Source organism: Petromyzon marinus, chromosome 36, assembly GCF_048934315.1.
Source record: "Petromyzon marinus isolate PM22_M1 ecotype Great Lakes invasive population chromosome 36, UKy_Petmar_22M1.pri1.0, whole genome shotgun sequence".
NCBI classification, from domain to species: Eukaryota; Metazoa; Chordata; class Hyperoartia; order Petromyzontiformes; family Petromyzontidae; genus Petromyzon; species Petromyzon marinus.
The window spans coordinates 3,673,255-3,686,851 of NC_133702.1; the positions used below are offsets into that span (position 1 = coordinate 3,673,255).

Below are 13,597 nucleotides of genomic sequence, written 5' to 3' on the forward strand. Positions count from 1 at the left end.
CGGCGATGATGATGATGATGATAATATTCAGTGATGGTGGAGAATGCAATGACGATGATAATGACAGGTGATGATGATGAATATGTCTGCTTGGCTGCTTGCCGCGGGCAAGCCTTGCTGCTTGGCCATCACAACAGCCAGTGCATTAAGTAGGATTAAGCGGCATCCATTGCTGCCAGCTCTCACGCAACGCTGGCACGCCTGTGGCTGGCCACGGCGCTGGCTCAGGTTTCCCTGGCAGGGGGAACTGGGTGTCAACTTCCGTCGTCCGTTTCTGAAGCGGTAGTAGCAAGATCGGTGGCGTGCCAGCACCACAAGTGCCCCTTGTGCTAGGCCAGCGGAGAAACGCGTCATTAAGTCTGAAGCAAGTCCATGTACGTACGTGTGTCGAACTTCTTTCGCACCGCGCGTAGCCAACCGTGCTAATCGGAGGCGCGGGGGTAAGGACTACAAGCTGAGCACAAAAAAGCAGTTCTACATAAATGCGTTTTCAATTTGGACGATTTAAAAGTGCATAACTCCCAGTGGCATCCTTAATATCGGAAAGAAGAGCATTCCAGACGGCCGCAGAAGCGCACCTGAGCGTGCGCAATGCGGCGACCGTCTCTGTTCGATGGCTAGCTGTCGTCTGTTTCTGAAGCGGTAGCGGAACGAGTGGTGCCGTGCAAGCACCACAAGTGCCCCTTGTGCTAGGCCAGCGGAGAACGTGTCATTAAGTCTCACGCAGTTTAGACTTAGTAATGTACGTGCATGCATTTTATAAACGTGCTTACGTGTGTTGAACTTCTTTCGCACCGTACGTACCAGTACACATATACGAGTGTCCTTTGCAGGAATTTACCCTCATTTTCCCATGGTGGCAAATTTACTTGGTTCACTTATAATGGGGATTGTATGTTTGTAAGTGTTTAAAGTGATATTTCAAAGACATTTAGCATTTTACGCTGACCCTGCTCAACCACCGTGCTGTCATTTTTAGCAACCACGTTTTTAATTTATTTAGCTTTTTTGCATTTTTAGTTGTGAACAAGTACATGCACTTTCGTTGGTTAGTGGCTTGGCAGCGGTGAGTAGCACTGAGCAGTGGTCAATGGCAGGGCTTGTGAATCGATGATTGTTCAGGCTTCAGGGATTCTCCGCCTGTGCAAAGTGTCCTTGCGTGCGTGTGGTGGTGCAGCGGTTAACTTGCCGCGCTCACGGCCAACACCGGTGACAATTATCTGAATCAGTCCTTGGCCTCCCCTCGGTCGACTCAGCCTCAAATGCGTACCTGGTGCGATGTGTAAACATCAACACTGGGGAGACAAAGGCAGCCGGGCGTGGTGCTAGCCACCCACCCCCTCAGACAGGACTTGTGTATAGTTGCGTGTCTGCACGTGCGATTGGAATACGCCGTTGCCAAGCGCAAGCAGCGGTTGAAGGTTCTCAGTATTTAATGCCTCGTGTACGTAGTGCCAACATCATACCTGCTTCATACTTTCTTTGCGTGAAAAACACGCACACATGTTTCTGAGAGGATCAACTGTAACACAAAACAGTCCGCATGATATAAATAAATGAAATTTGAGGCCTGTACACGCTCTATTATTTTCCATGAGGTTTTTTTGGGGGTCAGATCAAGTAAATATTAACCAACTCCAACACACCCACTTTAGGCTTACTCTCCAACACACTGGTGTGTGCTGTACTAGTAACGAATTTACATGTTTTCTTTACGTGACAAACCTTACTAATTGGCTGTGTCGGGTGGTGGCGGGTTTAACGACGCATTTATATTTACGTGATCTAACCCCCCAAAAAACCTCCTATGGGTAATATTGGTCGCGAAATCCTACGTGTTAATCTCTATTATTTGTAGATATTATTTCCCGAATGTGCCAGTGGATCGTGTAAGGTTTTTAAATTACAATCTAATGTTGTAGAGTTCAACAATGTATTACATTTTTCTCAAGTTTGTGAAGTCGGTTAGCTTTTTCATCCGAGCTGATGTTACCCTTGAAAGTATCACTGTGTAGCACCAGGAATTCGTGTAAATTGGCATCAATTAGTTCAAAAGAGAATTTGGTAACTGGTTACAATATTTAATTTGCATGTTGTCTACTTATATATCTTTCCAAATTGTGTTTATTGGTTATTGCATTGAGATTATGTAGATTATTTTGCTGCTGTAAATGACCACATGATAAGCCACTTTGTTGAGCTATCATTTATAGCCAGGTCACTTCTGAAAAATAAGTGAATGGCTCAGTGGGCTTGACCTGGTAAGATAAAAAATAAATAGTTTAGTTTTACTTGCATCTTTTAAAGGGTTGTTATTTTTTTCACCTTTCCTATACGTTGCACTCATGTCGTGTTTTTGTACCGTTTGTTGTTGTAAAGTTCTGAGCCCATGCCCGTACTGGACATCTGTGAAAAAGAGCTTCATAGCTCATCAGATTCCTCCAGTATAAATAACTCTTCCGATCCGAATTCTCATTCGCTTGCCCCCTTACAGTCTGCTAAATGCTCTACGCGGTGACCTCTGCCTTTATCGCGTGCCCCCGTGCGTGCGTGCACAGTGCTCCACGACGTGCGGACGCGGGACGCAGTACCGGGAGGTGCGATGCCTCGCCGACGGCGGCCGGGGCGACGCGCTGCTGCTGCTGCTGCCGCCGGCCGACTGCGGTCACCTGGAGAAGCCGCGGCAGCAGAGACGGTGCCGGGCCGGTCGCTGTCCGAGGTGGAGGGCGTCATCCTGGGGCCAGGTAAACACCGGCGCACCTGCACGCAAGCCCCCTCCCCCCCAGTCGCTCGCACGCCTGAAATCGTGTCGCCTCCGTCTGCCGATGACATGTTTGGTGTCGATGAGGTAAGAGGTGAGTTAGAACTGGGCACGACGCTGCCCTGCCTCGCTGATCCTTTATTAACCCTTTCCCCATTCAGAGACGTCTGCAAGTGGCGGGGTGGGTCCCCGATCACCGCCGAATCTCGGAACGTGCGAGCGGTTCGCGTTAATTTTATTTCGAGAGGTGTAGTGCTGCTGTTTTTAAAGGCATCGTACTCACCGCAGAGAACTGTGGCGACGCGGCCGCACTCTACGATAGCTGGCGCCAAACTGTGTCGCAAGCCCCTCCCGCATTGGCCTTTTACTTCCGATTCCCTTTCGGAATCGATTCCCTTTCGGAATCGATTCCATTCCGATGACGTAAACGGGAAAGGGTTAGTCGCCATGCGTGTGGCTTGCGCGGAATACACCATGGATCCGGGGTTTCCCGATCCCACTGTTGCCATTGCAGCGGCTGTCCAACAAAATCCACTGCCGTTATTGAACCGCTGCATAGTGTCACAGCAACAGTAATGAGTGGCTTGCTGGGGTTGGTGGATCACTTGAGGATACATACTGTGCGTTCTCTGTTGCTCTTTATATATTTTGTTTACAGTGCAACCATGTAAGGAAATAAAGCTGTTTTATACATAAACACAAATATACGCTTGGGCGAAAGTGGAATTTTTGTAGTTTGAAACTTCTCTCATGATGAAGTAAGATTTTAAAGTCACGGTCTTGTGGTTTTCAAGAGTTCCACCACATTGCTCTCGAGTGATGTTGACTTGGATGTTATTGCCATACCTTGTAATGCGTGTAAGTTTTGAAGCGTAGAGCCTTATGGGAACCTGTTAAGTCAATATCAGTGCATGCTTGGAACTTTGGAGAGAAAAAAAAACAGTAATGGTTGAGTGGTCAGCTCAGAAGACCGAGCTGGAATTACTGAGATCATGTGTTTATCTTGTTGTCCTTCCCCCATACCTCCGATTAGCATGGTTGTTTTTTTTTACCTACGTGACTTTACCGAAAGAACCAAAGAGGACGGATTCCTGCAGTCACAAAAGCTTCAAATCCAGATTGAAGTGCAACATACATACATCTGCCTCCGATGATTAAACATTGGTTCTCAAACTGTCGCCAAAGACGGCACAAAAATAAACTATCACACTAAATTTTGGTCCTTCACGTGAATCGGGTGAGTTCCAGCTCTAATAATTAGAAACATCGGTTTGACTGGCACGATATAAACATTACTCTCGAGAACGGTAGAGGTTGTTACCCCCGCTTGTGTGGGAAAAAAAGGGTACGTGAAGGGAATTTGGAAGTAGTTAAGAGTTATCCCATTCCACAAGCTATTCTCGAACACGTGGCATAAGAAGTGCTCGATGAGAATCCGGAATGGACATTCCGTGTCATGAGTTTGTTGTCCTTCATCCCGCACCTCCGATTATCGCGGCTGACTACGTACGTTGTGAAAGAAGTTCTACACATGTAGGTACGTACACGATATAGTGCTCACGGTAAACACAGTCGTAGTAGAGTGGGGGGGGGGGAAATACGACAATAACACATTGGGAGCAACCGCCGTGCTGGGTGGAGGAGGCAATGAGACAGAGTTCAAGAGGTGAACGGGCAGTGTTTGATGACAGAGGCAGATCTAAACTGCAGCTCTGTCATGGATCAATAGTGCTTTAGTAACGAAATTAAATAGCACGGGTTTGTTTTTCCTCCTGGTTATCTTGTCCTTTGAGGGGCATTACAGCGGACGGCCTGAGATGCGAGCGAGTCATTTGGTGCACCACGTGTGTGTGTGTACATTAAGAAAAGAATGTGGAATAACATCAGTGTGCTTCTCGTGGACTAAAATAAACCAAATCCTGGATCATTTGTTATATACAAATATATATATATCGGTGTATGCCCAACCACGGCACGGGGGCACGTGCCAATGTGGCTGTGGTAGATGGTATTGTTTTCTCTCTTCTTTTCTAGAATTCAGACATTGACTTGAATATCTATATGATAGTAATGTCTCTTAAAATAAATATTTTTGCAATGCAGACTTTAGGTTATCAATATTTTTTTTTCCAAAATCATCGGAATGTATGGTAGCTGTGGAGGTGTTTTTTTTTCGTCCAAAAAAATTTATAGCAGGGTGGACAGTTTTTTTTTTCGGATGCTGCTGTGGTATAATGGTTAGCACACCGGACTTGCGAACCAGAGGTGGCCTGTCCTCTTCGACAGTTGAAACAATGGGGAAAGTTTATTAAATCTCCTCCACGTCTCTGTCCACCTCCGAAGAATAAATGGGTCTTGCCCACAGTTAGTCGGTCGGCAGGTCGCGTATGGTGGTTTATCGTGCGGGTCGTGTGGAAGCTTAGGCCAAATGCCCTTCAGAGGTCCTTCCTCCAGCAGCCTTTTCAAACGAGTAATTGCAGGACTGCACCTGTGCCTTTTAACCTCTTCTCGCCTGGTGTGGCAGCAGCGCACATACCTGTAATGCAACGCTTTGGAGGTGAGCGTGAGTGGACGGTGTAGATTTGTGAAACTCGGCAACCGAATTGCAGAATTATCCCGATAACAATGGACCGAGACTTGACGAGGCTTTTTTTCTGGTAAAATATATGGCATTGTAAAATAAATGACAGCATAAACGTTTTATTTAAAAAAAAAAACTTTAAAAGGATGGGATTTTTGTACTTATTATTGTTGAAAACTGGAAGTGTAGTCTGAGTCATGATTTATAAACCTGTACGGCTTGATGCACAGATTACAGGTTAGGGTTCTGGTATTAGGATGAGTGTAGTAATGCAGTTATGTAGGCACCAAAGCTTTACATATTCCTTTCATAACAATTATAAAAACAGCAGTGTGCTTTTTGCACATTATTCGCAAGAACATTTCAAACAATTCAGCACGGATTCAACATCAATTCCAACATCAGGCTGCAAATCGTGCGTCCCCTCGGCCAAAGCAATTTTTCTGTTTGTTATTTTTAACGATCCCGTATGTTTAAGCCCCCTCCCAAACAAAAAAAAATTGGCACTAAATCTGCAGTGGAAATTCTACACCACAAATGCAATTTCCAAAAATCCTCCGCCGCGTGGGCCCTCGGTCCGTGCCAGAGAGAAAGAGCGAGAGAGCTGGACGAGCCAGAGGAACGTGCCTCCCTTGTACGGCAGAAACGACGTGCTCCCCCCCCCGCCCCCCCCCCCGCTTGTCTGACGGGTCACCCCAGGTCACGGTGAAGTCACGGCGCGGGAATTTAGCCTCTCCGAGGGTTGGCGAGGCGTCCGCGCGGTCATTGTGGACGCAAAGTGGCCGCGGCCATCATTTGTGTGGTTTTTTTTCCCCCCTCGCCGAGCCGCCAAGAGACGTTCGCGTGGCTCTATTTGGGAGAGAGAGAGGGCCCGAATAATCTGTCGTGTGGTAATGTCACAGCTCATTTATTCACTGCATTAAAAAGAAAGATGCAGTCCATGAAACGGTCGTCTTCGCTGTAGATGCATAAACCATGATGCGAAGGGGCATCCTCCCAGCGGCTTTTTGTCCAGCCATCAAACAAAGACGGTCACTGCATTGCACGCTTTGAGGTGCACTTCTGCGGCCGTCTCGAAAGCTCCTCTGACATGAGGAAGCCACTGGAGCGATGCGCTTTTAAAATCTAGATTCACAACTAATTTCTTTAGAACTCCTTTGTGTGTTTAATTTGTTGTCCTTCCACCGCACCTCCGGTTCAGCACGGCTGGCGCTACGTAGGGTGCGAAAGAAGTTCCACATACATGCATGCATGGGACGTGTGTTCTGGGCCATCACACGTGACTTTTGAAGCTTCGTTGAGGAAAAAAGCAACTTTCCATTTGTGATTAAGTGCATCGCTCATGGCCCTCACGTCCCACCATTGTGATGTCACTTGCACGTGACAATCAATACTGTCGTGGTTAAGTTTGTCAATCCACTGCCGGCTGAGGGCCTCCTCATACCATGCAGACAGTGAGGAATATCTTTTAACCGTACAGTATTTCTCCGTGTCAACATGTACAGTACACTGAAGAAGGAATTTGTATTTGCGTTCGCAGAAGTGCCGGTGGTAAAAATGCATGGCGCTCCACTGATCCATTGCACTGGATCAGACAAATTGCCCCACGGCACCAGATTGGCAGCAAACGCAAGCCTCTGCTGAAGCTGTCGCAGAACAAAGAGACCCCGTGTAGCCTTCACGGACCGTAGGAGCAAGTGCTGCTCGCGAGTAGCGCCTGTGAAGGTCGGCACGGCACACGAGGCAATGGCCGCCTTTGTCTCCCGAGCGACGATGTCATCTGAGGCTGAGTTGACCTAGGGGAGGCCCAGGACCGATTCAAATGATCGTCATTGATGCTGGGAATCGAGCGGGAATCGAGCCCGGGTCGCCAGGTTCGAAGCGCAGCGCGCTGACCGCTACTACACTCCCGCCGTGACGGGAGGTCACACGACCCAGCAGCAGTGCCAACGGGACCTTTGGCGACTCTGCGTGATGAATGGCACCGCACTGCCCTCTTGTGGAAGGGTTTGCGCTCCTTTGCGTGAGAGATCGTCGTCCGTGTTGCCGTGCTCGGTTGCATCACGTGCCCAGAGGAATCTTTGCTCTTTACCAGAAATCGGATCGCTCAATTGGTCATCATCAAGTGTGTGACTTGAAACCTCCTGAGTCACGAGGTGGCCAGCAGGTAACAGCTCGGATCATTGCGCGATGATTTGTGCCGTCATTAACGTTCGGTCTGTCCCCTTCTTATGCTGAGTTTTTTTTGTTCCAGGGTACTCTCTACTCGAGTTACCTTCCACGTGTAAACTATGCATAATAAGGCTGACCAAAGGTTCCTATCCAAGATCCTGCTTAAATAGATTATCGAGCCTCAGTGGCCCCTTTCCTGGTTAATTAATGGACAAGCAATATTATGATAATGTTTTTTTTTTTATCATCACGTGGACTTTGCACGAGGTTTAGCTGTGCTATGCATCGTACGGTCACGCCCGCGGGCTGTTCCACACAACGTCCGACGTTCTGCCGCACGTGCCGAGAACTTCTTCACAAACCAAAGCGGAACGTTGGACACATCGGAGAGCCGTACGGCAAGGCCGCGTAAAAGTTAAAAAAAGGAAAACTACGCAGTCGTATTTCGCACAGTTTCATTTGCGCACATCTGCCGATTGCATAACAGATCGAATAACATCTTGAACGAGTGAACTTCGGGCAGAGGGGACTTGGGCTGTGTCCAGCCGGGAGCAGGACTTGGAGAGGAGTGGAGGAATTACAGGAACGCTGCTGCCGTGGGTCGCCGATAAACCACTCAGCGTGTGGGCATGCCACGGGTCCCACTCACTTGGCCGTTAGTCCGAGGCCGCTTGCCCCCATCGTGTCTAAACCAAACTATTTATTTTATTTTAACCAGGTAAGGCCCGCTGAGCTTCAGAACTCTTTGTCAGAAGCGACCTGGCCATCACAAATGATAGCTCAACGAAGTGGCTCATCGTGTGGAAATGCATAGCAGCCAGATACTCTAAATGCACGCTTGATTCTTCACGTGGAGGGGGAAACCGGAGGACCCAGAGATAAATCCACACGACCACAAGGAGAACGCGCAGACTCCCAATACACAGCAGGCGTCAGGGTTGGGATCGAAACCACGACCTCCTGCATGCCAAGCGAGGGAGTTAACATCTCACCATCAATGCGCCCTCTATCCCTCGTCATGCTTGGATAGGAATACAGATCAAAGCAGCTTGGAGTGCACATATATAATATATACATGGATGGGTGCGTGCTTACAAATGAACTGAGAGACAAAATGAAATACGTGGATTTGAGAATACGTGCAAGGTGAAAACACCGTCCTCACTGTCAATAAAAGCAAGTGGGCTTGTGGCAGGACGTGTCACTTGATTGTATGATGGCCGATGGTAGAGACTGAAAATGGAGTGGCAGACAAGGGAGGGAAGGCGCCTAAGAGAGCGCGCCCACCGTAGAGATGGAGCGATGGAATCAGCTCATGACGGCAGCTTGTGCGGGCCTTCATCCAACAGTAAATAGATCACGGCTGACGATGATTTCCTCGCACCTCCGATTTGCGCGGTAGTCTTAAGTACGGTGCGAAAGAACGTCAACATACATACATTACATACGTAATGATAATGATATATATCTGAGCCTATATCCCTGCTGCTCTCTGCTCAGTAATCACTTCGAAACACACTTTGCAGGAGTGGAACGTCTCAGACCACTGTCACGAGCAATATATATTGCCAAGCAGCGCAGGGTGGATAGCAATGGCACATTCGGAAAGAGATGTGGCTGCTTTGCGGAAGCGCTGCATACAGATTCACTGCAAAGCCGCACAAAGGATTATCAATGAACCCCTCGGAGATCTCCTGTGCACAGGCCACAGGGCAGTTCAAAGGGGAGTTACGCTTGTATAGGGTGTATTCAATACAACAAATGGGATTGCCTTGCAAGCAAGCGGCCGTGGAAGGATTTAAAAGTCCACGCACTTCCACAGACATGATACAAAATAATCATTAGCGTCGACCAGGGCCGGATTAAGGCACGGGGGCTTTAGGGGCTGCAACCCAGGGGCCTCTGCCAGCTGGAGGGGCCTCCAGAGATGAAGTGAAAACTTATTTCATTTGTGAATGCTGAATTTTATTTGTTAGCCTTGTAAAAAATCAATTTTATTTTTCTTCAACTTTGTTTTCCTTTTTAAAATATTACTGGGAGGTTCGCAGTACCTGTAGCCCAGGGGCCGACACAATCTTAATCCGGCCTTGGAGTCGACCAATATCTAACAGAGAGGGTCCTTGCCTACGACCAGCTGTCCGTTCACCAGCATTGGTTTAAAGCGAGCCTCACTCTGCTGATGAGACACTGAATGTCGAATCTGGCCCAGTATTTGCTTGCGTTGAACCAAATGCGAGTGGAATCACGCCGGGTCAGAACGCTGCTGCGTGCATGTACGTTGAACTTCTTTCGCACCGTACGTGGCCAACCGGTGCCCACGGGAGGTGCGGCGAGCTGTGTGGTTCGTGGTACGTGAGTGGGGTGCCGTTGCCTGCTCGTGTGTTTCGTGGTGCGGAACAAACGGAGAAGAGTGAACGTGAGAGCTGAAGTTGTTGGGTCTGGCAGCGCGAACGCACGGCCAAAGTCGCGTGAAAGAGTCATGTCCGTTGGACATTCATTATTTTTTTCTTTCCATTTGAATGTTTTGGTTGCCCAAATTGATCTTATTTGTAAAAAAAATTTGGCAGCGGTGCACGCAGCACAACTAAGAGCGACGCTCAACACATTCGTCAACACAGCGCCCTTAAAAGATAAAATATATTTTCGGCGACGTTTCATTTATGTGCTGTGATGAAGGGCCGTTGCCACAATCGTCACCCATTATAGCATTTTCCTTTGAAGGCCACAACAGTGTTATTGACTAATGTGTTGAGCTTTGTTTTCCATTTTACATAGTGTTGACATTTTAACATGTACTGTACAGCGCTTTGTGTTCTTTGGACGACAGGCGCTGTGTAAAAATAATAGGCTATCACTGTACTTATTATTAGTGGTGTGATAAGATACCTAAAGAACAGAATTATTTTGTTCAGTAAATACGGTTTGTTCACGTTTTGTTGGGCAATAAGAGAAGGCCAGAGTACTGCTGGATGCGGGTTCACGAAGGCTGGGGAGCATACGTAGTACAATACAACAATGATATGTTGTATGCGCCGCTCTTTGCTACCCACGACTGGCAAGGCCAGAGTATCGTGTCATATCCGTTTAACAAAAAAAAACGCCAAGGATTTTTAGAATGAATTATTAGAATTCAGGGTTTGCTTTATTTTCGTTGTGAGTTAAAATATTTATATTTTGAGCAATTGTTTTTTTTTTACAATCGTGACTTTACCGAAATAACCAAGAATATGAATTCCTGCAGTGACGAAAGTTTTAAGTAAAAAAAAAATTGTTCTAAGTCGTCTTGGTTACATGCTGGGGTTTCTACGCTGGGGTTTGTACGCCGTGTTCTCATGCGTGCACAATTAATGTCTAATGATTTAAAACAAAATCTAATTTTAATTACACAACGGCTGTTGCTGCATTGCTTAACGCGGTTAGAATGCGATATTTTTGCCGCACATCTAAATCCACGTCTGCCTTGAAAGTGAGGTTCCTGATTTAAATATTCTCCTACCTGCTGATCAAATACATTCCATAATTTAACACTGTGCTTTAGAGTGATGGCGAATTAGTGCAAGTCACTAATGACCATACTGGTTTTATTTTTTCGCCAGAATGGTTATGATATTGTGCTCACTGATTAAATTTGCTCACTTTAGTAACAATTAGTCATTGCGTTATCTATCATTTTGACCTCATTTGCTTGGTTGCAATTTTATTACAATCCTGATATAATTGTTGCTCTTGTAATTGACATTGTGCTAGAGGTTTGTCTTCATATAATTCCAAATGTTTCACCACGTGACGTATTGCATCCCAGTCGAATTCTCACTGGTATTTTAATGAAGGAGATGAATAGCTGATTAAGTAACTCATTGATTGATTAATGTAGTTCACTGACTAACTGATTTGATCACTGATTCACTTGAGTTTTTGTTGTTGGTAAGTTACCAATTCACGTATTTCTCCACTGACTGACTAAAAGGTTACTTGGTTAACTCACCGATTTGACCGACTTATTTATTGGTTAACTAATTAACTTCTTGACTAAATGACTGACAGACTCGTGCTAGTTAATATTCTTATTAAATCGCGCAATACATGACTGATAGGGTGATTGACCAATTCACTGTTTGATTGATAAATTATATAAAGGAACATTTATGTATCTCTCTGCATATTAAAAACATCATAATTTTGTGATTAATCCATCAGCTTTTATGGGTCTTTCCTGACCAATATAATACATTTTGATTTAAAGCTTTCGTGACTGCAGGGATTCATATTCTTGGCTCTTTCGGTAAAGTCACGTAGAAGGGAAACAATAAAATAATAAAAAATATAATATAAAAAATACAATTCTCACGACGTTTCGACTGCAACACAAGCAATCATCATCAGGTGTGAAAACCACAACAATATATATATTTTTAATGTTCTTGTTGTGGTTTTCACACCTGATGATGATTGCTTGTGTTGCAGTCGAAACGTCGTGAGAATTCAATTGTTTTATATTTTTATTGTATTGTTTCCCTTCTACGTGACTTTACCGAAAGAACCAAGAACACAATATGATACAGTAAACCCTGGACTTGTTTTAACCTCCTGGTTCTCCATCAGCATCGCGACGCTTGCTGATCAAATGCCGCCGGATTTCCAGATGCTGTAACGCGCTATACACTCTTCTTTTTGTTTGTTTTTTACCAGCGAAGTTCCCACGGCGCTTTACGCCACTTTCTTGAGAAGCGACCAGCTGATGGGCACCGCGCCGCCCATCACAGGTCGCTCGCCAACGCCGCTTGCCCCCCGACAGTCCGCTTGAAGGCTACGCGCTGGGGTGGGACCTCCCCTCCGTCTGTTTTTTTGCGTGTGCGGCTGCAGTGTAGCCGCACGTGCGGCGAGGGCGTGCGCGCGCGCCACGTCGTCTGCGCCGAGGGCGGCAAGGCGCCCGTGCGGGACGAGTTGTGCCGCGCCGACGCGAGGCCTCCCGCCCACGAGCGCTGCTCGTCCGCCGGGTGCGACTTCATCTGGGTCACGGGCGACTGGAGCGCGGTGAGCGTCGCGTCGCTCTGCACACGCCGCGTTAGCCGCCAGCTCGCACTGGCTAACTGGCCGCTAATTAGCGAGCGGGCTCCCTTTCCCTAAGACCTCTCCACAGCATGTGTGTACGTGTGTGTGTGCGTGTGTGTCAGCGCAGCAGTTAGCGGGTAGTGGTTAGCGCGCCGTGCTATGAACCCGGCGACCCGAATTCGATTCCCCGCCAATACCAGCGACGATTATCTGAACCGGTCCTGTGCCTCTCCTAGGTCGACTCAGCCTCAAAATAAGTAACTCGTGCAGGAAACATCTCAACTAGGGAGACAAAGGCGGCCTGGCGTGGTGCTGGCCACCCACCCCTCCTGTGCGGTGCCGGCCTTCGTAGGTGCTCGCTAACAGCACTTGCCCCAACAGTCTGTTAGTGGCTATTTTTTGTTATTTTTGTCCTGGGTGCGGGTGTAAGGTGGCGTTGTTATCGCTGGGCAAATGAAGGTTCTCCCGCCACCGGCCAACTCTGCGATCGCACTGATACAGTCATTGTCTTGATTTGTGGCGATACATTTCTCGCCGCCAACTATTGCCGCAATCGTTTATAACGTGCGAAAGTTTAATGGCTCGCCGAGACATTTCCACTATTTATTCACTCCAGCTCGCTGAATTGTAAACTTCCACTATGTTATTCTCTCAAGTCATAAACTCCCAATGTTTATTCACTCAATTAGAAACGATCACCGTTCATTCATGGAATATGAAAAAAAAAACACTCCCCCACTCTTCGATCACGTATTTATCGAGTACTGTTGCAAATTCACTCAAATCATACACTAATAATTCACTGAACACCAATGCATCACCTTGGTGGTGAGATGTTAACTCCCTCGCCTGGTTTACAGGATGTCGTCCATTCGATTCCGGCCCTGATGCATGTATATTTGGAGTTTGCATGTTCTCCCCGTGGTGGCGTGGAATTTTATCCGGGGTCCTCCGCTTTTTCCCTACACATTTGGAATCAACGCCACGCGTTTAAAGTATTTGGCTGCGAAATATTTCCACGCGATGAGCCC

The 13,597-nt window shown here is 47.0% G+C and overlaps 1 protein-coding gene across 1 annotated transcript in view; it reads left to right on the forward strand.

Annotated features, from left to right (window-relative positions):
- Positions 1-13,597, forward strand: part of LOC116949400 (A disintegrin and metalloproteinase with thrombospondin motifs 20-like) — a 165,099-nt gene that overhangs the window by 134,122 nt on the left and 17,380 nt on the right. Inside the window, exons 29-30 of the mRNA XM_032966683.2 lie at positions 2,559-2,744; positions 12,378-12,548. Coding sequence (XP_032822574.2) covers positions 2,559-2,744; positions 12,378-12,548 — 357 coding nt within the window. The remainder of the gene's footprint in view (positions 1-2,558; positions 2,745-12,377; positions 12,549-13,597) is intronic.